Source organism: Macaca nemestrina, chromosome 18, assembly GCF_043159975.1.
Source record: "Macaca nemestrina isolate mMacNem1 chromosome 18, mMacNem.hap1, whole genome shotgun sequence".
In the NCBI taxonomy this organism is placed as follows: Eukaryota; Metazoa; Chordata; class Mammalia; order Primates; family Cercopithecidae; genus Macaca; species Macaca nemestrina.
In genome coordinates, this window is record NC_092142.1 from 49,256,830 (window position 1) to 49,282,333 (window position 25,504).

General features: G+C 38.8%; 2 protein-coding genes and 1 non-coding gene across 5 annotated transcripts in view; 1 reads left to right on the forward strand and 2 right to left on the reverse strand.

Annotated features, from left to right (window-relative positions):
* Nucleotides 1-25,504, reverse strand: part of LOC105492283 (bromodomain containing 7) — a 53,890-nt gene that overhangs the window by 24,995 nt on the left and 3,391 nt on the right. For all 3 annotated transcript variants that reach the window (XM_071084517.1, XM_071084518.1, XM_071084516.1), the window contains exons 3-5: nucleotides 14,621-14,750; nucleotides 14,264-14,321; nucleotides 9,857-10,001 (exon numbers count right to left, since the gene is read on the reverse strand). In XM_071084517.1, coding sequence (XP_070940618.1) covers nucleotides 9,857-10,001; nucleotides 14,264-14,321; nucleotides 14,621-14,750 — 333 coding nt within the window. The remainder of the gene's footprint in view (nucleotides 1-9,856; nucleotides 10,002-14,263; nucleotides 14,322-14,620; nucleotides 14,751-25,504) is intronic.
* LOC139359871 (small ribosomal subunit protein eS27-like) lies at nucleotides 5,457-6,066 on the forward strand. The gene has a single exon (XM_071084519.1). It carries the CDS (start codon nucleotides 5,735-5,737, stop codon nucleotides 5,984-5,986), a length of 252 nt encoding a protein of 83 aa, XP_070940620.1. The 5' UTR covers nucleotides 5,457-5,734; the 3' UTR covers nucleotides 5,987-6,066.
* LOC112428552 (small nucleolar RNA U13) lies at nucleotides 12,017-12,120 on the reverse strand. Its single transcript, XR_003020557.1, has one exon. It is a non-coding gene; the product is annotated as a small nucleolar RNA U13 (small nucleolar RNA).

Consider the following 25,504-nt stretch of genomic DNA (forward strand, 5'->3'; position numbering starts at 1 on the left):
TATTTCATATGTAATGATCTTAGCTGAGTAGTTCATGTAATTAAAAAAATATTACTCCTAGCTTTAAAGCAAACATCTTAAATTTCCATTTAGGAATTGAACATTTTATTTCAGATCTTGACTGAAAACGGAGCAGTCCTAAATTATCGCAGTATTTCCTGCCAAATTCACATTAACTGAGCAAAAAATGTTAAAACATTTACACTATTTTTATGTGTTTGGATACTATCATAAACCAAACATAATTTGCAGAATGTTGCAAAACCATGCCAATGTGAAATAAACCATACAACCTCAAGGAGTTAAAACATGTAACTGCAGTAGCCAAATTACCAAAACTGTCTTTTTGGCTTAAATTTCAAAGTCTGCGTATGTGCTGGAGAACTTGACCCCACTGCATGCTTTCACGGTTAAGTAATTGTTACATCTACTGCGATTCATTATGCCAAGGCCTTACTAAGTTAAAAGAAAAAACCGAAGAAAACAGAATCTGCCCCCTACAAATTTCTCTAAAAAACAAAAACATTCAAATTCCACTATTTAATAGCAATGACAGGTTAGAACACTTAAATAGAACAAAAATAAGTAGACTGAGTTCTATGTAAAAGTATGTAAGACTGATTGAAGGGTTGCAATAAATTTGGTATTAAAGTGGATGAAGTATATGTGGATCTTCAGTTTGGGCCATGACTCTATAAACAGTTAGGACTCTGCCAGATCTTGGATCTCTAAGCATCTGATGAAAGCTATGGGACCATCCTTAAGCACGCACACACACACAGTTGAACACAAAAGTCTTCATGTAATTTTAGTAGGTTCTTGGTCCCCCTAAAGGCTCATCATGGTACCCAAAGGACCGTAGATTAAAGACATTTGTTACAGATATTTGGAAAAGCTTCCATTCTGTTAAGAATTACTACGCCGGGCATAGTGGCTCACCCTTATAATTCTAGCACTTTGAGAGGCTGAGGCAGGTGGACTGCTTCAGCCCAGGAGTTTGAGACCGGTCAGGGCAACACCATGAAACCCTGTCTCTACTAAAAATACAAAAAAATTAGCTGAGTGTGGTGGCACATGCCTGTAGTCCCAACTACTCGGGAGGCTGAGGCACAAGAATTGCTTGAACCCTGAAGGTGGAGGTTGCAGTGAGCCAAGATCATGCCACTGCACTCCAGCCTGAGCAACAGAGTGAGACTCAGTCTCAAAAACAAAACAAAACAAAACAAAACTACATACGTATTTGGGGGCATGGGACGGAAGTGAAGTGAGACACTAGACTACTACATATACTCAAACTAAGTGACCATTTGGCCTATAATTGGCCAGATAATGGGCCTATGAACTGGCAAGAGTACTGAACTGTTCTAATGAGCACAGGACTGATCTATCAAGGCAATTTGTAGATTCCTTAAATCTTAACACAATGTGCTGGTCTTTACTGAACTGTGTGTGACGGCACTGGTCATTCAAAAAGCTGTGTCTTCCTGCACACTTTTCATACACACACACACACACACACACATACACACATACACATATTTTATTTCAACCACCAAACGAACTGAATAAATATTACTTTAGGCTGTTGAGCTTTCCCTAGAAAAAAGTGGCAATGTAGAAATTCTAAAGAGCTAAGATACCAATTCCTTTCGATTATGATAAACCTTAACCTGCTTAAAAACACTCTGGGGACACACTTCTACTCTTCTTACTGTAAGAGAAAGATCAGAGAAAATCATTCACAAAAAGAAAAAAACTAAAAAGCTGTGAAATTCTTTTCCATTAAGCAATGGTAAGGTCTGAAATATGCGGAAATAAACAGTTTTAGCCTAATTTTCACCAGATAAAAAGTTGGGAAAAGTTTCCATTTCTCTAAATAAGAGAGAATGTAATTCAGGTTCTTTGGAGAAAATGGAACATTACCTATAAACTCAATAGTAAAGGGCACTAAACACTGGTATTCTTCATAAATCTCTGCTTATCAATATGTGGATGAAAAAAGGGACTAGGTAAAGAAATTTTTTTTTTTTTTTTTTTAATAGATGGAGTCTCGCTCTGTTGCAAGCTCTGCCTCCTGGGTTCACACCATTCTCCTGCCTCAGCCTCCCAAGTAGCTGGGACGACAGGCGCCCGCCACCACCATCAGCCAATTTTTTTGTACTTTCAGTACAGACAGGGTTTCCACTGTGTTAGCCAGGATGGTCTTGATCTCTTGATCTCCTGACCTCGTGATTCACCCGCCTCAGCCTCCCAAAAGTGCTGGGATTACAGTCATGAGCCACTGTGCCCGGCTGTAAAGACACTATCTTATTTTATTTTTAGGATAATAACTAATTAGGGTAACCAATTAGCGTCTAACCCCTAGGTCAGGTGAGCACTACCATGGTTATGCAAAAAAAGTAGAGATAAAACAGATATTATCTAAACCAATTAAGTTTGTGGCTGTTGAATACATAGTAAATTTTAATATACACAGTTCCTTTCCCTGAAATCAACACACACCAGGACACTCCCCCAAACGGGAAAAATCTCATCTATAACAGATATATATATTATCTTAGAAGCTTTCAGGTCCTTGTAAATTTTCTATTCTCTTCTTAAAGCTGAAGAAAATATGTTCAACAAATATAGCCAAAATGAACTCAAGAAAGCAATTAACTTTCATCAAATTAGAAAATGTAATTAAACTTCTCTTTAGTATTTCTGGACAAGCCAATTTATCCTTTACTTTAGAGTATATGTGATATGGTTTGGCTCTGTGTCCCCACCCCAATCTCATGTTGAATTGTAATCCCCAATGTTGGGGGAGGGACCTGGTGGGAGGTGATTTGATCATGGAGACAGATTTTCCCGTTGCTGTTCTCGTGATAGTGAGTTCTCACAAGATCTGGTTGTTTGAAAGTGTGTAGCGACAGGTTCCAAGATGGCCAAACAGGAACAGCTCCAGTCTACAGCTCCTAGCGTGAGCGATGCAGAAGACGGGTGATTTCTGCATTTCCAACTGAGGTACTGGGTTCATCTCACTGGGCTTGTTGGACAGTGGGTGCAGCCACAGAGTGTGAGCTGAAGCAGGGCAGGGCATCGCTTCACTCCGGAAGCATAAGGGGTCGGGGGATTCCCTTTCCTAGCCAAGGGAAGCCGTGACAGACAGTACCTGGAATATCAGCACACTCCCACCCTAATACTGTGCTTTTCCAATGGTCTTAGCAAACAGCACACCAGGAGATTATATCTCGTGCCTGGTTCGGAGGGTCCCATGCCCATGAAGCCTCATTCACTGCCAGCACAGCAGTCTGAGATCGAACTGCAAGGCGGCAGCGAGGCTGGGGGAGGGGCACCCACCATTACTGAGGTTTGAGTAGGTAAACAAAGCAGCCAGGAACCTCAAACTGGGTGGAGCCCACCGCAGCTCAAGGAGGCCTGACTGCGGGGGCAGGGCACAGCTGAACAAAAGGCAGCAGAAACTTCTGCAGACTTAAACGTCCCTGTCTGACAGCTTTGAAGAGAGTAGTGGTTCTCCCAGCATGGAGTTTGAGATCTGAGAATGGACAGACTGCCTCAAGTGGGTCCCTGACCGCCGAGTAGCCTAACTGGCAGGCACCTCCCAGTAGGGGCCAACTGACACCTCATACAGCCGGGTGCCCCTCTGAGACGAAGTTTCAGGGGAAGGATCAGGCAGCCACATTTGCCGTTCTGCAATATTTGCTGTTCTGCAGCCTCCGCTGGTGATACCCAGACAAACAGGGTCTGGGGTGGACCTCCAGCAAACTCCAACACACCTGCAGCTGAGGGTCCTGACTGTTAGAAGGGAAACTAACAAACAGAAAGCACATCCACACAAAACCCCTTCTGTACGTCACCATCATCAAAGACCAAAGGTAGATAAAACCACAAAGATGGGGAAAAAACAGAGCAGAAAAGCTGAAAATTCTAAAAATCAGAGCGCCTCTCCCCCTCCAAAGGAACGCAGCTCCTCACTAGCAACAGAACAAAGCTGGTAGGAGAATGACTTTGACGAGCGGAGAAGAAAGCTTCTCTGAGCTAAAGAAGGATGTTCAAACCCATCACAAAGAAGCTAAAAACCTTGAAAAAAGATTAGACAAATGGCTAACTAGAATAAACAGAGCAGAGAAGACCTTAACTGACCTGATGGAGCTGAAAACCATGGCACCAGAACTACGTGACGCATGCACAAGCGTCATTTGAATTTGGCTCAGTAGCCAAATTCGATCAAGTGGAAGAAAGGGTATCAGTGACTGAAGATCAAATGAATGAAATGAAGCAAGAAGAGAGGCTTAAGAGTAAAAAGAGCGAAAAGAAATGAACAAAACCTCCAAGAAATATGGGACTATGTGAAAATACCAAATCTATGTCTGATTGGTATACCTGAAAGTGACGGGGGAGAATGGAACCAAGCTGGAAAACACTCTTCAGGATATTATCCAGGAGAACTTCCCCAACCTAGCAAGGCAGACCAATATTCAAATTCAGGAAATACAGAGAAACACCACAAAGATACTCCTTGAGAAGAGCAACTCCAGGACAAATAATTGTCAGATTCACCAAAGTTGAAATGAAGGAAAAAATGTTAAGGGCAGCCAGAGAGAAAGGTCGGGTTACCCACAAAGGGAAGCCCATCAGACTAACAGCAGATCTCCTGGCAGAAACTCTACAAGCCAGAGAGAATGGGGGCCAATATTTCTTAAAGAAAACAATTTTCAACCCAGAAATTCATATTCAGCCAAACTAAGCTTCATAAGTGAAGGAGAAATAAAATCTTTTACAGACAAACAAATGCTGAGAGATTCTGTCACCACCAGGCCTGCCGTACAAGAGCTCCTGAAGGAAGCATTAAACACAGAAAGGAATAACCGGTACCAGCCACTGCAAAAACATGCCAAATTGTAAAGACCATTGATGCTAAGAAGAAACTGCATCAACTACTGAGCAAAATAACCAGCTAACATCATAATGACAGGATCAAATTCACACATAACAATATTAACCTTAAATGTAAACGGGCTAAACGCTCCAATTAAAAGACACAGACTGGCAAATTGGATAAAGAGTCAAGACCCATCAGTTTGCTGTATTCAGGAGACCCATCTCACGTGCAGAGACACACATACGCTCAAAATAAAGGGACGGAGATGTACCAAGCAAATGGAAAACAAAAAAAAAGCAGGGGATGCAATTCTCATCTCTGATAAAACAGACTTTAAACCAACAAAGATGAAAACAAATGAAGAAGGCCATTACATAATGGTAAAGGGATCAATTCAACAAGAAGAGCTAACTATACTAAATATATATATGCAACCAATACAGGAGCACCCAGATTCATAAAGAAAGTCCTTAAGAGACCTACAAAGAGACTTAGACTCCCATACAATAATGGGAGACTTTAACACCCCACTGTCAACATCAGACGGATAAACAAGACAGAAAGTTAAAAAGGATGTCCAGGAATTAAAATCAGCTCTGCACCAAGTGGACCTAATAGACATCTACAGAACTTGCCACCCTAAATCAACAGAGTACACATTCTTCTCAGCACCACATTGCACTTATTCCAAAATTGACCACATAGTTGGAAGTAAAGCACTCCTCAGCAAATGTAAAAGAACAGAAATTATAACAAACTGTCTCTCAGACCACAGCGCAATCAAACTGGAACTCAGGATTAAGAAACTCACTTGCCTTTCCGGCAGTGACAACCTACCCACACGAGAACATGCCTCTCGCAAAGGATCTCCTTCATCCCTCCCCAGAAGAGAAGAGGAAACACAAGAAGAAACGCCTGGTGCAGAGCCCCAATTCCTACTTCATGGATGTGAAATGCCCAGGATGCTATAAAATCACCATGGTCTTTAGCCATGCACAAATGGTAGTTTTGTGTGTTGGCTGCTCCACTGTCCTCTGCCAGCCTACAGGAGGAAAAGCAAGGCTTACAGAAGGATGTTCCTTTAGGAAGAAGCAGCACTAAAAGCACTCTGAATCAAGATGAGTGGGAAACCATCTCAATAAACACATTTTGGATTAAAAAAAAAAAAAAAAAAAAAGAAAAGAAACTCACTCAAAACCACTCAACTACATGGAAACTGAACAACCTGCTCCTGAATGACTACTGAGTACATAATGAAATGAAGGCAGAAATAAAGATGTTCTTTGAAACCAATGAGAACAAAGACACAACATACCAGAATCTCTGGGACACATTTAAAGCAGTGTGTAGAGGGAAATTTACAGCACTAAATGCCCACAAGAGAAAGCAGGAAAGATCTAAAATTGACACCCTAACATCACAATTAAAAAAACTAGAGAAGCAAGAGCAAACACATTCCAAAGCTAGCAGAAGGCAAGAAATAACTAAGATCAGAGCAGAACTGAAAGAGATAGAGATACAAAAAACCCTTCAAAAAAATCAACGAATCCAGAGCTGATTTTTTTAAAAGATCAACAAAATTGATAGACCGTTAGCAAGACTAAGAAAGAAGAAAAGAGAGAAAAATCAAATAGACGCAGTAAAAAATGATAAAGGGGATATCACCACCGATCCCACAGAAATACAAAGTACCATCAGAGAATACTAAAACACCTCTATGCAAATAAACTAGGAAATCTAGAAGAAATGGATAAATTCCTGGACACACACACACCCTCCCAAGACTAAACCAGGAAGAAGTTGAATCCCTGAATAGACTAATAACAGGCTCTGAAATTGAGGCAATAATAGCCTACCAACCAAAAAAAGTCCAGGACCAGACAGATTCACAGCCAAATTCTACCAGAGGTACCAAAAGGAATGGTACCATTCCTTCTGAAACTATTCCAATCAATAGAAAAAGAGGGAATCCTCCCTAACTCATTTTATGAGGCCAGCATCATCCTGATACCAAAGCCTGGTAGAGACATAACAAAAAAAGAGAATTTTAGACCAATATCCCTGATGAACACTGATGCAAAAATCCTCAACAAAATACTGGCACACCAAATCCAGCAGCACATCAAAAAGCTTATCCATCACGATCAAGTTGGCTTTATCCCTGGGATGCAAGGCTGGTTCAACATATGCAAATCAATAAACGTAATCCATCATATAAACAGAACAAAGACAAAAACCACATGATTATCTCAAAAGATGCAGAAAAGGCCTTTGACAAGATTCAACAGCCTTCATGCTAAAAACTCTCAATAAACTAGGTATTGATGGGACGTATCTCAAAATAATAAAAGCTATTTATGACAAACCCACAGCCAATATCATACTGAATAAGCAAAAACTGGAAGCATTCCCTTTGAAAACTGGCACAAGACAAGGAGGCCCTCTCTCACCACTCCTATTCAACACAGTGTTGGAAGTTCTGGCCAGGGCAATCAGGCAGGAGAAAGAAACAAAGGGTATTCAATTAGGAAAAGAGGAAGTCAAATTGTCCCTGTTTGCAGATGACATGATTGTATATTTAGAAAACCCCATTGTCTCAACCCAAAATCTCCTTAAGCTGATAAGTAACTTCAGCAAAGTCTCAGGATACAAAATCAATGTGCAAAAATCACAAGAATTCCTATACGCCAATAAGAGACAAACAGAGAGCCAAATCATGAGTGAACTCCCATTCACAACTGCTTCAAAGAAAATAAAATACCAAGAAATCCAACTTACAAGGGATGTGAAGGACCTCTTCAAGAACTACAAACCACTGCTCAACAAAATAAAAGAGGACACAAACAAATGGAAGAACATTCCATGCTCACAGATAGGAATAATCAGTATCGTGAAAACGGCCATACTGCCCAAGGTAATTTACAGATTCAACGCCATCCCCATCAAGCTACCAATGACTTTCTTCACAGAATTGGAAAAAACTACTTTAAAGTTCATATGGAACCAAAAAAGAGCCCATATGGCCAAGACAATACTAAGCCAAAACAAAGCTGGAGGCATCATGCTACCTGACTTCAAACTACACTACAAGGCTACAGTAACCAAAACAGCATGGTACTGGTACCAAAACATGAGATACAGACCAATGGAACAGAACAGAGCCCTCAGAAATAATACCACACATCTACAACCATTTGATCTTTGACAAACCTGACAAAAACAAGAAATGGGGAAAGGATTCCCTATTTAATAAATGGTGCTGGGAAAACTGGCTAGCCATATGTAGAAAGCTGAAACTGGATTCCTTCCTTACACCTTATACAAAATTGACAAACGGGATCTAATGAAACTAAAAAGTTTCTGCACAGCAAAAGAAATTACCATCACAGTGAACAGGCAACCTACAGAATGGGGGAAAATCAACTCATCTGACAAAGGGCTAATATCTAGAAACTACAAAGAACTCAAGTACAAGAAAAAATCAAACAACCCCATTAAAAAATGAGTGAAGGATATGAACAGACACTTCTCAAAAGAAGACATTTATGCAGCCAACAGACACATGAAAAAATGCTCATTATCACTGGCCATCAGATAAATGCAAATGAAAACCACAATGAGATACCATCTCACACCAGTCAGAATGGCGATCATTAAAAAGTCAGGAAACAACAGGTGCTGGAGAGGATGTGGAGAAACAGAACACTTTTACACTGTTAGTGGGACTGTAAACTAGTTCAACCATTGTGGAAGACAGTGTGGTGATTCCTTAAGGATCTAGAACTAGAAATACTATTTGATACAGCCATCCCATTACTGAGTATATACCCCAAGGATTATAAATCATTCTGCTATAAAGACACGTGCACACGTATGTTTATTGCGGCACTATTCACAATAGCAAAGACTTGGAACCAACCCAAATGTCCATCAATGACAGACTGGATTAAGAAAATGTGGCACACACATACCATGGAATACTATGCAGCCATAAAAAACGATGAGTTCACGTCCTTTGTAGGGACATGGATGAAGCTGGAAACCATCATTCTTAGTAAACTAACACAGGAACAGAAAACCAGACACCGCATGTTCTCCCTCAGAGATGGGAAGTGAACAATGAAAACACCTGGACACAGGGTGGGGAACATCACACACTGGGGCTTGTTGTGGGGTCAGGGGAGGGGGGAGGGATGGCATTAGGAGATATACCTAATGTAAATGACGAGTTAATGGGTGCAGCACATGAACATGGCACACGTATATATATGTAACAAACCTGCATGTTGTGCACATGTACCCTAGAACTTAAATTAAAACAAAAAACCACAACTTAATTAAAAAAATGTAAACCATCTAAAAAAAAAAAAAAAAAAAAAAAAAGAAAGTTTGTAGCACTTCTCCCTTCACTCTCTCCTGCTGCCATGTGAAGATGTGCTTGCTTCCCCTTCATGTTCCACTACAACTGTAAGTTTCCATGGGCCTCTCCAGCCACGTCTCCTGTACAGCCTGTGGAACTGTGAGTCAATTAAAGCTCTTTTCGTCATAAATTACCCACTCTCAGGCAGTTCTTTATAGCAGTGTAAGAATGGACTAATACAATATGCATACCTTATATGTAGAAATAGAAAAAACCCTCAACTTTCATTAAAATATTAATTTTACTTGTATTAATCTAAAGCTAAAAATTTCACTCTAAGGTTGGAAAAAATATACTGTGGAATACATATCAAACTCAAAATTTCACTAAAGACAAAAATAATTATGAATGAAAGATATCAGATGACCTATTTCATCTGGTTTTCCATCACCAAGCTCATAAAAAGTTTTCTGAAGCAAAAAAACCACAGAGATACTGGATCTTAAAATAAACTCAATTCTTTGCAAAATAAAAGGTCAATGAGAAAGATTCTGAATATCAGATATGCAGATTTCTACCAAGATTTTGTGTATATAGGACTGAAGAGTTACCTTTAGTTCTTCTATGGACTGATAGTCATTGTTCTTGATCTTTTCTTTCATGGTACTAAAATCCATTGGGTGTTTAATGATCATGGAGTAGCCAGGAGCAATAAAATCAGTCACGGGAAATGAAAAGAAAGCACTTGGATCTTTTCTGTGAAGATATGCAAAAGACAATGTTATATTTTATTCTATTACAAACAAATCTAACGGTTTAGGAGCATAAGTCAGAGGAAACCCTTCAGATGCAGAAAGAATTTGTAATATGTTAACATATTTTTAACTGAAAGCTGAAGAAATGATTTTAAAGTCTATTAACTATTTAATAACAAGTAAGTTTTACATACTAGCTGTACCCTCAGGATGGAGATTTCTTTCTTATAAAATACAAAGCCTCATTAATTAACAGCTCCACCTATATAGGAAAAAATGAAGCAAAATAAACCTCAACTAACTGACCAATGTTTTAACCTTTGGGAGATCAGCACTGCATATTTTTAATTAACCAAAGGGGAAAAGGCTGAAATAGTAACTATTAACATACATCTACAATCCTCCATATTAACTTCTAATAGGCTTGCATTTCTGGTCCATGTATGTCTATTTTCTCCATCAATGGATATAACTTTTATCATGCATATGTGGGGGATGCTAAAAAAAACCTGACATTAAAAAGCTCCTCTTTATACCTCCATATGTGTGCCAAAACAGGACTAGACCAAAAAAACCCCAAAATCAGAAACCCAAATTTGAAAACTAGTGCTCTTCATCACAGATTCTCAACACTGGCTATACATTAGAATCACACAGGAGCTTTAAAAAAATTCCAATGCAGGGAAGAAGCGGGAGGAAGACTCAGCTTAGACCCACTGTATCAGAAGCTCTTGGGGAAAAAGGGTAGGGTCCAGGCAGTGATATTTCCACAGGTGAGTATTGGCATTGGGATTTGAGTATTTGGCATTTGTATTTCCAGTACTGTCAGGTTGAGAACGAGTGCTTTATATGATTAAATCATTATGCTGATTTTTTTTTTCCTTCTGGAAATCTGGCATACCAAGAGTTTTCTTACTCCACAGAATAACAGTAAAAATATGGTTTAAAAAATAACAACTTAAAAAACATATTTACCATGTTGCTAGTCCAAGTGGCAGGCACTTGACATATTTTATATCTAATCCTCACAAAAGCCATCAAAGTGGTGGTATCCTCCACCACTGGAGGATACTGAGGTTCAGTGAGGTTGAAATTATTTATCCTAAGCCATGCATTAAATAAAGAGTTGAAATCTGATTCAGGTCTATGTGAATCTGCCTTTGTTTTTCAGAGCAGGGTGCCTAAGCAATGAGACTGAAAAATGACAACAAGCAAAAATACCCAGTCAGGACCTATACATCAAAATGTGCACCGTCCACAGGAGTTACCGTAATGGCAGCATTCATCTCTGGGCGGCCTCCTGAAGCTACCCTTTGGAGGAAATTATCTAACTCCTAGGTCAATCATTTTAATACAGAGCCCCGTCTAGTTTTGACCAAAAATGCTATTATCAAACTTGATCAACTAGATTTTTTTTTTTTTAACCAGGCTTAGCTCCTGGTAAGGATAAGGAATCATCCAATCACTAAAACTAATCAAAAACAGTGTGGCTCTGGGATCTAATTCCCAAAATGTTTTTAACAATGCTAACGTCTTTAGACTAAGAAATACTTTCTGAAGTGTTTTCTTTTCATTAAGATTTTGTTTCTAATTGACATATAATAATTGCACATATTTAGAGGGTACAGTATGACGTTTCGACACATATATACTGACATACATATATACAAGGATACTTCAGTATCACTGTGTAATGATCAAATCAGGGTAATTAGCATATTTATCACCCTAAACACTTGTTATTTCTTTGGGATAAGAACATTCAAAATCCTTTCTTTTAGCTATTCTGATGTATATAATAAATGGTTGTGGACTGCTGTCACCTTACTGTGCAACAGAACACCAGAGCTTATTCCTCTTATCTAACTGTAATTCTGTACCTGCTGACCACCTCTACCTTTCCCTCGCCTCTGGTAAACACTGTTCTACTCTCTACTTCTATGAAATCAACTTTTTAAGATCCCACATGAATGAGATGATGTCATATTTGTGCCCTCACCATATTTTCTGTCTTCACATCAGATTGGTAATGTGCTGACGCTGTAACAAAGTTTGAGGGTGGTATATCTCACAAAGGAACATGAAAACCCAATCATTTCACTTATGAACTACAAAAGGATTGCACAGTATTTGTTCTTCTGTGTTTGGCTTATTTCATTTAACATGATGTCCTCTAGGTTCATTCATGTTGTTACAAATGATAGTATTTCATTCTTTTTAATGGTGGAATTAATATTCCATTGTGTATACATACCACATTTTAAAAAATGCATTCATCCATTGATGGGCACTTAGACTGATTCCATCTTGGCTACGATGAATAGCACTGCAATTAACACGAGAGTACAGGTATTTCCTGGACATATTGATTTCATTTCCTTTGGATATATACCCACTAGATGAATTGTTGGATCATATGGCAGTTCTATTTTTAATTTTTTGAGGAACCTCCATACTGTTGTCCATAATAGCGATACTAATTTACATTCCCACCAACAATATATACAATTTCCCTTTCACTACCACATTCTTGCCAGCTTTTCTTTTTTTTGTCTTTTGATAACAGGCATTCTAATTGGGGTGAGGTGGTATCTCACGGTGATTTTGACTTGCATTTCTCTGATTATTAGTGATGGTGAGCATTTTTTCATATACCTATTGGCCATTTGAATGTCTTCTTTTAATTAAGTCATTTCTTTTAAGGTGACATCATTAACTTACATTCTGGTCTTATGTTGCAAGAAAAGCTGTAAAGCAGTCATGACATTTACAGTCACACCTTGTAAACTGCAATGGAATACCCAATACCTATTCACTCCCTTTGGACAAGTAGTGAAGTAATGAATGAGTTATTTAAATATAAAGACTAGAGATGTAATTTTTCTCAAACACCAAAAAAGAAGAGAGACCAGTAAGTTCTTTTTTTTTTTTTTTTTTTTTTAGAAAAGGTCTCATTCTGCTGCCCAGGCTGGAGTGCAATGGTGCTATCACAGCTCACTGCAGCCTCAACCTCTTGGGCTCAAGTGATCCTTCCACCTCAGTCTCTGGAGCAGCTGGGACTACAGGTGTGTGCAACCACACTAGGATTTTTATTTTTTTGTAGAGATGGGGTCTCACTATGTTGTCCAGGCTGGTCTTAAACTCTTGGCCTCAAGTGATCCTCCCACCTCAGCCTCCCAAAAAGTGCTGGGATTACAGGTGTGAGCTACTATACTCGGCTAACTTCTGATCTTAACTGCAAACCTAAACAGGCATTGAATACAGATTACATTAGAGAAAAATTATTTACAATGTGTTCTGGGTTGACTTAAGTTCAATACAATGAAAGAAAGTCCACTGTAAAAATGTATGCTCTACAACCATAAACCCTTTGCAAATAATGTAAATATCTTTGAGTAAAGAGAGGTATCAAAATAAATATTTATTTTTATTTATTTATTTATTTTATTATTTTACTTTTTTGAGATGGAGTCTTGCTCTGTCGCTCAGGCTGAAGTGCAGTGGCCAGATCTCAGCTCACTGCAAGCTCCACCTCCCAGGTTCACACCATTCTCCTGCCTCGGTCTCCCGAATAGCTGGGACTATAGGCGCCCGCCACCATGCTCGGCAAATTTTTTTGTATTTTTGAGTAGAAATGGGGTTTCACCGTGTTAGCCAGGATGGTCTCCATCTCCTGACCTCGTGATCCGCCCACCTCGGCCTCCCAAAGTGCTGGGATTACAGGCGTGAGCCACAGCACCCGTCCCAAAATAAATGTTTTATAAAGACTGAGTTATTCTTTTCCCTTTTAAGAACTCAACATTGGCTTAATCTAGGCACTGAAATTTTAAAAACAAATTTCTGCTTTTAAAAGAAGGCCATAATTTCTATTCATGGTGTTTTATTTTTTCTCCCATACTTAATAACTGTTAAACATTCATGGCATGATAAGCATTGTACAAATACACAGAAGGTATTTCTATCTATTAGCAAAGTGGAAATAGCTGTATTGTTTATTCCTGGCTTAAAGTTTTAACATCGGAAATTACTTTAGAGACAGAAATTTGTCATTAAAAGTATTATGTAACACCCTTCAAGTTGCCAGGGAAACAAACCAAATAAAGAATATCTAAAAGTTAGCCTCTTGGAGTACTTCTGCTGCCAGGCAAAATATTTATCATTCACTAAAATCAAGTATGTTTGGAGTTAGGCACAATGTGGTTTGGATGCTACACATTTACCATTTTAATTTCTATGTTATAAAAATATTGGAAAAACACTTACCTCTGCAATTGTCTCATCAGTTGATTCAAAGCTTCTTGAAGGGGCGTCTGTTCTACTTCTAAAGCAAAGAAGAAGGGAAAAGGGTGTTTTAAAAAGGAGTATTCTAGAGAGTATTATTTACTAGATCATTTTCTATTTAATAATAGCCATTATTAAATACCTCATACAGAAATTCCATTTATCTGAGAGTATCAATCCAAAATTGAAGCTAATTTAAAGCTCTTATGCAGTTTGAGAGAAAAAACTTAAAAATTCAATTACAAAGCTCCAACTTAGGAGCTAAAACCCCACTATTTTCCTGAGCTATAATAATTGCAGCATCCTCATTCAGGATAGTTAATTCAGAGTTATTCCAACCTTCTTGTTTGGCTAAAGAGCTTGTGAGAGGCTTCTCAGGGGGCAAGTCTAATCTCACAGGGGCATGACACTGGAGGTCTTTTTCTGCCTCATTCTCCACCCGGTCTCGATCTCGCTTCTTTTTATCCTCCTAAATGGAACAAAGGGAGATAATTTAGAAATATTTCAGAACCAATATCTTTAAATACACAAATCATTTTAAGGGGTAAAAAGACATCATTGCAAAGAAAATATTCTTAATAATGAGCTCAATGTATTTTACTGACATCTACTGGAAAAGGAGAGAATAATATGTTCACAAAGGAAAAAAAAAAGGCGTCTCTATGCCAGAAATAACCAGTTAGAAAAACAATACTATCCAAAAAAGCAACATAGTGTGTATAGAAATAAATCTAATAAAAGATACCCAAAACCTTTTGGGAAAAACTGAAACATTATTGAACGTATTGAAGGTCACAGCAGAAGGCCTGAATAAAGGAGATATACTATGTTCATGAATTGAAAGAGTCAATCCTCTCAAGTTATCAATACATTCGATGTAATGCCAATTGAAATTTAAAAACAAAAATTTTCATGGAATTCGACATGCCAATTACATTAATTTACCTTGAAGAGTGAACGATTAAGAACACAATAGTTTTGAAAAAGGTCAGAATAAGATGATATGTCTTACCAGATATTATTTGTGTAACGTGATAATAAGACAATGTGGGTCTGACAGACAACTAAACCAACAGAAGAGATCAGAGTACAGAAACAGACCCATGTACATAGAATAATCTTAGTGTATCACAGAGGTGATTATAAGTCAATGACAAAAGGGTGGTACTGAGACAACTGGTTACCTGAAAAGAGAAAATAGAATTTGAGTTCTACTTCATGCCATACACAAAAGTGAATTCCAGATAAAGACTTAAATGTACAAAGCAAAGCTTCAGAACTTCAGATGAAAGTAAAGCATCTTTAAGACCCAAGAATAGAAAAAGACTTTCTTAAATAAGATATAAAAAGAATAAATTTTTGGACGGGCACAGTGGCTCAAGCCTGTAATCCCAGCACTTTGGGAGGCCGAGGCGGGTGGATCATGAGGTCAGGAGATCGAGACCATCCTAGCTAACATGGTGAAATCCCGTCTCTACTAAAAATACAAAAAAAAATTAGCCGGGCGTGGTGGCAGGCGCCTGTAGTCCCAGCTACTCGGGAGGCTGAGGCAGGAGAATGGTGTGAACCCAGGGGGCGGAGCTTGCAGTGAGCCAAGATCGCACCACTGCACTCCAGCCTGGGCGAGAGTGCAAGACTCCATCTCAAAAAAAAAAAAAAAAAAAAAAGAATACAGTTTTAAGGAAAAACTTGATACATTTGATATTAAGTTGATAAATTTCGGTACCTCAACAAAATCCATGAACCAAGTTAAAAATCTAACGATAGACTGAAATAAAGTACTTGAAACACAACTTATAAAACATTAAGAAAGATTCCATAAAGAGCATCTATAAATCTATGCAAAAAGGCAAAAAATCCAAAAAGGAAACAGATAAGCGACATTACAGGTAACTCACAGAATAAGAAACGTGAAATGTTGAGAACATGAGAACTAGCTCAAGCTCCCTGGAACTTGGGTAATTATAGATTTAAAAACTAGAAGTTATTTCACCTCTCTTTGGCAACATTTAAAATGTCTGAAATGTCAGGTTTTGATAAAAATGTAGAGAAATGGGATTTTCATACCTTGCAATTGGGTGAATAGGAACAATCCTTAGCAGAGCAATTAGCAATATCTATCAAAGCTAGCAAAGCCTTTATCCTACTTCTCAACTGCTACTGCCTGTGCATATACCAGAGAAATTTCCTGTCGTACGGTCTACATGGAGACTTGGTACAAGATTACTGCAGCATTGTTTAAAATAGTAAAAAATAGGAATAATCCAATGCCTATTAAAAGGAAAATGGATTAATAAATTATGTCATATTTACATAACAGGTAAAATAAATGAGCTAAAATGATATTGTATCAACATGGATAACGTTCAGAAACAAAGTCTGGAGAAAAAGTTGCAGAACAATTATCTGTTACGAGGTAAGTATAAAAATGTGTAAGCATACACTGTTTACAGATTTATACAGAACTTGTAATTATAAAAACATGCATGTGATATACACCAAATTCAGTAGAGTGGTTCTCTCTATTAGAAGGAAAGAGAGAAATGGGACTCTGAAAGGGTATAAGGGACACTTCATCTCTGTCTGCCCTCTTCTTTCCTTAGAGGAAAAAAATACATATAGATACATACATGTATGCATTTTTAAAATTTAAATTTTGAAGTAAAATTGTCCAACAATGCCCATTTTATGCTCATCAAAATCAAGATTCTCAACAGGATCTTATGGACTCAAAAAGCTATTTTCTTGGCCTATACCCTATTTTTTATTTCTAGTATCCAGAGCAGCGGTTCTCAAAGCATGGTCCCCAGACTGGTAGCATCAGGATTATTTAAGATTTGGCAAGAAACAAAAATTCTGAGGTCCCCTTGTGGTTCACAAGCTTTAGTGTGCATTAGAATCACCTGAAGGTCTCATTAAAAACACAGATGGCTGGGCCTTGTCCTAGAATTACTGATCTGCAGGTATGGGGTAGAGACTGAGAATTTGTACTTTCTAACAAGTTTCCAGGCCATGTGGGTGTTGCTGGTATCGGGACCACACTTTGAGAATCACTGATCTAGATCTTTGCACTCTATTTTCAGAATCCAAAGCACCTAATACAGAATATATGGTTGTTTTAAAAGCTCCAGAGAGCAGTGTTATAAAATGAACTCATGCTTGATCCTAGTTACCACTGTTAGTTGATTAATGTATTTTCACCACCTCACAACATATTCTGTTGCAGTAATTCTTAACTTTGAAAATTTTAAATCCTTCGTCCAGAGACACTGGTATGGATCTTTGGTAGACTGGCAAGTTTAGAACACCCGTTCTACAGAATAATAGCCACAGAGACACAGATTCCTTCCTATTAAATATGACCCGTGAAGAAAGGACAGCTTGAGAGGCAGTATGTACTCTCCCAGGTAGAAAAAACTCGTACAGTGTCACTGCCAAGAGTCTAGAACTGGGGCCAGCAAACTTTTTGGTAAACGACCAAACTGGGCCAAGTGCAGTGGCTCATGCCTGTAATCCCAGCGCTTTGGGAGGCTGAGGCAGGTGTACCACTTGAGGCCAGGAGTTTGAGACCAGACTGGCCAACATGGAGAAATTCCATCTCTACTAAAAATACAAAAATCAGCTGTGCGTGGTGGTGTGCGCCTGTAATCCCAGCTACTTGGGAGGCTGAGGCAGGAGAATCGCTTGAACCCACGAGGTAGAGGTTGCAGTGAGCCGAGAACGCACCACTGCACTCCAGCCTGGGCGACAGAACAAGACTCTGTCTCAAAAACAAAACAAAAACCAAAAATAGCCAAACTGTAAATATTTAGGCTTTGTGGCCCATAAGGTCTGTCACAACTACTAAACTCTGCTTTTGTATTATAGTATGTTGTAGCATGAAAACCACCACAGATAATATGTAAATGAATTAATTTGGTTGTGTTTCAATAAAAATTTATTTACTAAAATTGTTGGCCAGCTTGCTAACCTATGCTCTAGGAGTCCAGCTTCATCCTTAAAAAACACTCTGTTGGCTGGATGTGGTGGCTCACCCGTCATCCTAGAACTTTGGGAGGCCAAGGCGGGTGGATCACTTGAGCTCAGGAGTTCGAGGCCAGCCTAGGCAACAAAGCAAAATCCCATCTCTACAAAAGATACAAAACTGTGCACCTGTAGTCCCAGCTACTTGGGAGGTTGAGATGGGAGGATGGCTTGAGCCCCAGGAGGTGGAGGTTGCAGTAAGTCAAGATTGCACCACTGCACCCTAGCCTGGACAACAGAGCCAGATCTTGTCTCAAAAAAAAGAACTAAAAGAATAAAGTAAAAAACCACTGTGACCTTAGGCAATTCATTTACTCTCATCAGACCTCTTTATCACACGCAAGATGGAGATTTAACTGTTATTATTTATCTTACAGAGTTAAAGAGATGGTCAATTACGAACTAGCCAAGTGGAAAAAGTACCAACGGAGGGTATAATGTTTCTGAACTACACCAACTAGTATCTTTACCTAGTTATCCTTTATATAAAGTAACTACTTTATTATTCAGTAAAGTAAGAAGTCTTTGGGGCTAGGGAGTCCAAAAGAAAAAAGAATATAAAAACATACGCTTGGAAACTACCCTAAACTGAATAGAGATATTGTAGCATCCTATTTCCAGACTGAGAATCTGGAGATCTAGCTTCTAGTTCACCAGCATATGACTTTTAACAAGGTATCCCACTGTTTTAGACTCAGTTTCCCATCTGTACAACACAAGGCTTTGATCTCTACAGGTCTCTCTCCACCTAAAATTCTGATTCCAACCTTCGCATTTTCTTCTTCATAATTCAGAGTATGCTGTAGAATCCTGTTGTCAATGTCACTTATTAAAGGAATACAGTTATGTAAAACCATAAGTTAACATAGTTCTGGTTAATAGTAAATTCTGTTAATTACACAGAGAAAACTAAGCAAAAATATTAGTGCCATTTAACTTCAGGTAGTTAAGGAAGAAGAGTTTACAGTTAGTTTATAAAGTGGGTTTAAATTCTGGCCTCGCCACTAGTAGGTGGCAAAGCTATGATATCATGGATAAACTATGCAATTAGCTATGGCATCATGGATAAACTATGTAATTTTTTGGAGTCTAATTTTCTAATCTTTAAAATAGACAAAACAATACATACCTCACAGGGCTATTTTAAGGATTAAAGTTTATGTGAAGTTTTAGCACATTACTTAGCACATGATGGACATTCATTCAATAAATGAGGCTTTACTGCGTGGCTATATAGTGAAAGGGAAAATACATACAACACTACTCTTACAGAGCTCAGAATGGAACAGCAGAGATGTTCATTAAATAACTCATTTAAAAAAATAAACATGTTTATAACAGCAGAGATGCGCATTAAACAACTCATTAAAAAAAAAAAAAAAAAACATGTTTACAACTAATTGATCACAACCAGCTACAGATTTCTTTGTTCCTTCCCCATTACCACTGCTTCACTTGACTAGTCTTAAAAACAACAACAAAACAGATTTCAAGGACAGAATAACTTTTGGGTGAAAATAATTTAGACTGGAAAAGTGTGGGAAGGTTTCCATGAGGAAGTAACATCTGAGCTGAGATCTGAAGGAGAAAGAATCTAGCCAGGTTGGGGGTGGAGGTGGGTGTGTGGGAACAGCATTCCAGGCAGAGGAAATATCTTGCGTGCATGAAGATTTGAGGCAGGAGAAAGGAAGAGGGGCTATTTCCATAACTACAAACACATTTACTCACTTCTGACTAGATTCTAATTTGCCCACAACTTGATGGTAAGTTATTAATCTATGAGTAATGCTTTTAAAGCAAATCTTTGCTCAGATTATTAGGATTTAACACTCACCAAACCACATTATTCACTCAACAAATGACACCTGCCTGTTCTACTGGAGCTTCCTCTGGACATAGGTCCTTGCCTTATTCAGCTCCATACCTGCAAGCTCAGCAATGCCTAACACATAATACTTGCTAAGTATTTGCAGAAGTAATTAATCATAGGAGACAGCATGAAATAGGAACACAAAAACATGCAAATTAACAGCTGAAGTCCTTAGTAATAAGTACTGTCCTTCAGGTTGGTTACTTTTGGAGGATATATACACATACATATATTCAAGTGATGTTCCAATATGCAAAACAATGTACAGGTCCCTTTTAACAGCTGATTTTAGAATCCAATGAAAAATGTTTCATTTCCTTGCAGCTGCACATCACTTTTGGCCCTAGGCTAAAAACAGCATTTGCTACACAGGTTAGCCATTACCTCTATGATGCTTTCCCCTGGCTGCCCACGGCAGAATGAGGCATACCTTTCCCTGGATTCCTGAAACACGTTAGTAAAACCTCCCTTAGGATTTACCAGGCCGTGAGGTTTACTTATACTTTCATGTCTGATTTCTGAGTCCAACTTTGAGCTCCTATAGGATATTATTTATTTATCTATCTTAATCACTGCAGCCTAGTACAATCTGGCCAGATAACAGGTGTTAGGTAAATATTTGTTGAATAAAGAAACAGATAAACAGCCTTCTAGCAGAGGAGCAATGCTACTCAAAGGCCCCTTTTCCGAGTTCTTCCTTCCTTGGAGGTCTTTTGGGGTTGAGATAACTACCTCAGGAAGGAGACACACGGACCAATGCTGAGAAAGGGGAAGGGTTTTCTGCCAAGCCAGATAAGCTACAGCAGCCCGGAGATCCCAGGTGTGACAGATGGCACAAGTCAATGAACTGTTTTGCCAGAATTCTCATTTTGCTTAATATGATTAGTCACTGCTCCTCTCTAGTTAAAAGCTACCTCATACTCTGTGACTCAGTTAAATCAGCAATACGAGATACTAACAGCACCTACCTCACAGAATTATTTCTAAGGATCAAAATAGTAAATATACACAAAGAATTTAGAATAGTGTCTGGCAGACAGTAAACACTCGAACATTAGTTATGAGTCTGACTCCACTGTTGGACTTAGCATAGTGCTTTAATAAAATAGGTATTTACTGGAATTTACTGTAATTTTCATTAAAGTTTTACTTAATTTTAGCTTTATAATATCCTATATGTGTTAATGCATCCTATATGTGTTAATGCTTTTGAGTAAAAAGATTTCCTTAACGACTACTATCTTTCTCATTTTATTCTGGTAACATCCCTAAGCAATGTGACTGGCCTAACCTCTTTCAGCAACTAAACCTGAAGTTGACCTACAAAGCTGTTAAGACATCATTCGGGTTAGGACTGTGTTCTTCAGAACAGCAAGAGAGTTTCAATAAAGGAATTGAGACCACTCGTTTGAGCTATTTCAATAAAAAGCTTTCTATGCAAGTCTCTCTACAGTTTCTAATCTCTCCATTCAATATTTGTTAGATACTGTTACCAGATTTATGTTACTAAGGCTCAGCTTTTATCATTCTTCCACTCAAATTTTTTGACTGACTACATACTGAAACTCAAACTCCTTACTCGGCCATCTCAGCTGCCTTTCAGATCTTACCCTACCCCCCCCAACGCATTCTGTGTTTAAAAAGAGATCTACTTTATGTCCCCTATACACATCTCCTTCTTGCCCATTTTCGAGCTAATCCTCTAACAACAGTTCCATAATCCTGTCTGGTGTGTGGTTTTCCTGACCTCCATGTCTCTACCCAGTGGCCTATCATTCTATTCAGGGATCATCATCTAAAGTCAGCACATAAATAAAAACTGAGTTGTCAGATCACCTTGGAAAATACCTGAAGTAGTACATAAAGTACAATACTCATGACTTACAATCTTACAATACTTCTACTGAACTACCATAAAAAGAGCCATTTCTCTCAGGGCATATAGTTGACCCCACATTAACTGAACATATAGTGTTACATCACTGTATTTTGTTTCTAAAGCCCAACTCAAATGCTGCTTCCTGAGCAAAGTCTTCTGTGATTTCCCCCAGATCCATGTACTCTCAGGAGCCGCAGAAAAGAACCCTGCCTCTGTTAGGGCACTGACTTTATTTCCCCATGGGCTGTGGGCAGAGGTTGGTGCCCACTTTAACAACTCTTTTAGATTAAAGACTTCTTAAGGGCAGAATTTGAGTTACTGTTCTGGCACTACCTGTGTGACCTTGGTAAAGTTACTTAACCTCCCTGAGCCTCAATTTTCTCATTTATAAAAGAGAAGATAATATGATCGAGTAATTCTATTTGTGGGTGTGTATCCAAAAGAACTGAAAGTAGGGGTCTTAAAGAGAACTTTGTACAATTCATGTTCCTAGCAGCATTATTCATAACAGCCAAAAGGTGGAAGCAAACCACATGTTCACTGACTGATGAATAAATAAAATGTGGTATATCCATACAATGGAGTAGCATTTAGTCTTAGAAGGGAAGGACATTCCAACACTTGCTACAACAGATAAACCTTGAGGACATTGTGCTAAATGATACAGGCCAGCTACAAAAAGACAAATACTGTATCATTCCAGTTATATGAGCACTCAAACTCATAGAGACAGAAAGTGGAATGGTGGTCGCCAAAGTCTGAGGAGAGGGAGAAAGGAAAATGGGGAGTTGTTAATGGGTATAAAAAAGTTCTGGAAAACAGTTGCACAAAAATGTAAATACACTTAACACTACTGAACTGCACACTTAAAAATAATTAAAATGGTAAATTTTATGCTATGTATATTGTACCACAATCCCACAAAATACAGCGATTAACACCAGTCTCACAGGATTACAGGAGGGAGTATAGTAGGATGATGTACATAAAGCGCTCAGCACAGAACCTAGCATGTACTACATGCCTGATAAGTAGCAGTTGTTATCTGTAAAATGTATGTGTAATTTTTTTGTGTTACAATCATAATGGGTGTGTATATGGTTACTTCCTCTAATGTAATTTTAGAAAATACATCTGTAATTTTTATAAATCATTTTATCAAGTTAACAGCCACATAGAATTTTACCTATTGCATCTTAGTTTTACTTAACTATCGTCTTGTGTATGTACGACTAGATCAGATGGCATGAGCATTTTTTACGAGCCGTTATTTTATTTTTCACATAACATGGGAAAACATAAGACTGAACATTTAGGAAAGGAAAATTAATGTTTTAAGAGTCATGCCAGCAGGCAAACTCTTTGCCAACTGCTCAGCATCAGAACGTTTAAGGAATAAGAAAATTCATCACTTTCATAGGTGTGGTGTCTGGTGGAAATCAAAGCACGCTGTACCCCTAATGCTTTGGTTGGCATTAAATACCACTGCTGTACAGGGAGAAATACTGCTGATCCTACCTGCTGGGGCATTTTAAACTAATATAGTTAGGGCCTTCCTATTCAAAACAAGAAATTCAGTTAACTAAGGCACCTTTGAAAAATTATAAGGCTTTGTGGTGTGTGGGTGTGTGTGCGCGCGCGCGCGCGCGTGTGCACTTCCCCCTTTATCTTATTTTCCTAAGTAACTGTTTCCTAATTTTTAGCAAGGTACAATACCCCCCCCCCTCACTCCCCACAACTAAAATGCCAGACATGGTAGCTCACACTTGTAATCTTAGCACTTTTGGGAGGCTGAGGTGAAAGGATCACCTGACCCCAGGAGTTTGGGACCAGCCTGGACAACATAGCAAGACCCCATCTTAAAAAAAAATGTTTTTGAAAAAATTAGCTGGGTGTGGTGATAGACGCCTGTAGTCCCACCTACTCAGGAGGCTGAGGTGAGAGGATCACTTAAGTCCAGCAGTTTGAAGCTGCAGTGAGCCATGACTCCACCACTGCATTCTGCCCTGGCGACAGCGCAGGTTCCTATCTCAAAAAAGAAAAAAAGAAAAAAGACAACATCTTCCAGTCTCCCTAGCAGCTAAGGTGACTATGTGATTAGGTTCTGGTTAGTAAAACATAAGCAGAAGTTATGTATGCCTTTTAGAAAAATGTTTTGAAAGGAAGAGGACATCCTTTGTCCTCCTTCCAGCTGCATGGAACTGAGAGAAGAGTCGCCAGTCCCTCACAATCATACTCTAGCTCTTCTTTCTCCCAAGAAGAGATCACAGCAACTACTGTCCCTACAACTTCCTGGACATTCAGAACAGAGCTCACAGAGGCATCTCTAAGGTCTCCCTCCCTACATAACCCTAGCAAAAAGAATCTCTCCCTGCTTCCCTGGTCTAGTCTGGAAAAAAAAAATGACCCAAACAGTCCCTACAGAACCAGTGACACCCCAGATGATCTGAAGTCTCTACCCCTGAATGTGAAATAGAAACCATCTCCCTACCTGTCCTACTCTGAGAGGTGTTGTGTCCAGAAGAGACTGTGGATATGAACCCATTTTAGGTGCAATGACATCAAAATACAATGCGACTGATGATCATTAGAGCCACAGTCAAGAAAGGATAGAGCAGCTGGAACATGGGGCGGCGGGGGGGACTTCTAAGAACCTATCCTGAAGATATTCTTACACAAGTGTACAAAGGTGTGTGTACAATGAGGCTCACTGCAGCATTACATGTAAGATTTAAAAGTAATAGTCGTAAGTATGGTATATCCATGTAACTAAATACTATGTAGTCAATATAAAGAATAAGATAATGAATAAAACAAGAAATGAAGAATATTAATGTATTCATGGGATTATGGTGGTAGCTGCCAGAACAAAAACCAGACTGGTTCAAAGTGGTTACCTCAACTTTTGTTAAACAAGACAATGGCCGGAACAAAGGGCACATAAGGGACAAAGGTGGATAAGCCACGTCAACACACTTGGGAGACGGAAGGCAAATGGGGTGATTTGCAGAACAGAGAAAGCAAGATACTCCGTATGCAGAGAGGTGGATACCTTTGAAAAAAGCCCAAATCCCAAAACCCTGGAAAAGCTCAGAACTGGGAGACACCGGGAACCTGAGAGTCTCCAAATCTCCAGATGAGCCAAAAGTGAGGAGAAATGCCAGACTCAGAAAACTGGGTGGTAAGACCTTCAGCCCCTGTCCCATAGTTGGCTCCAGAAATACGGATAAAACTGGCAAAATCCATCTCCTAGGAGAGGATTTTTCTCTGGAGAAACTAAAATCCCAGAGAAAACACCTGTAAGGTACAGACATTGGGGCATTCTTCACCAAAATGACCGAGTCCCTGTTAGTCACTCTACAATAAAGTCCATTAACTGACAACCTCTATCTAGGTAAAAAGCATTTAATCAGCTTTGTAGAGACTGCAAAAGCTCAACAGACAACTAAAG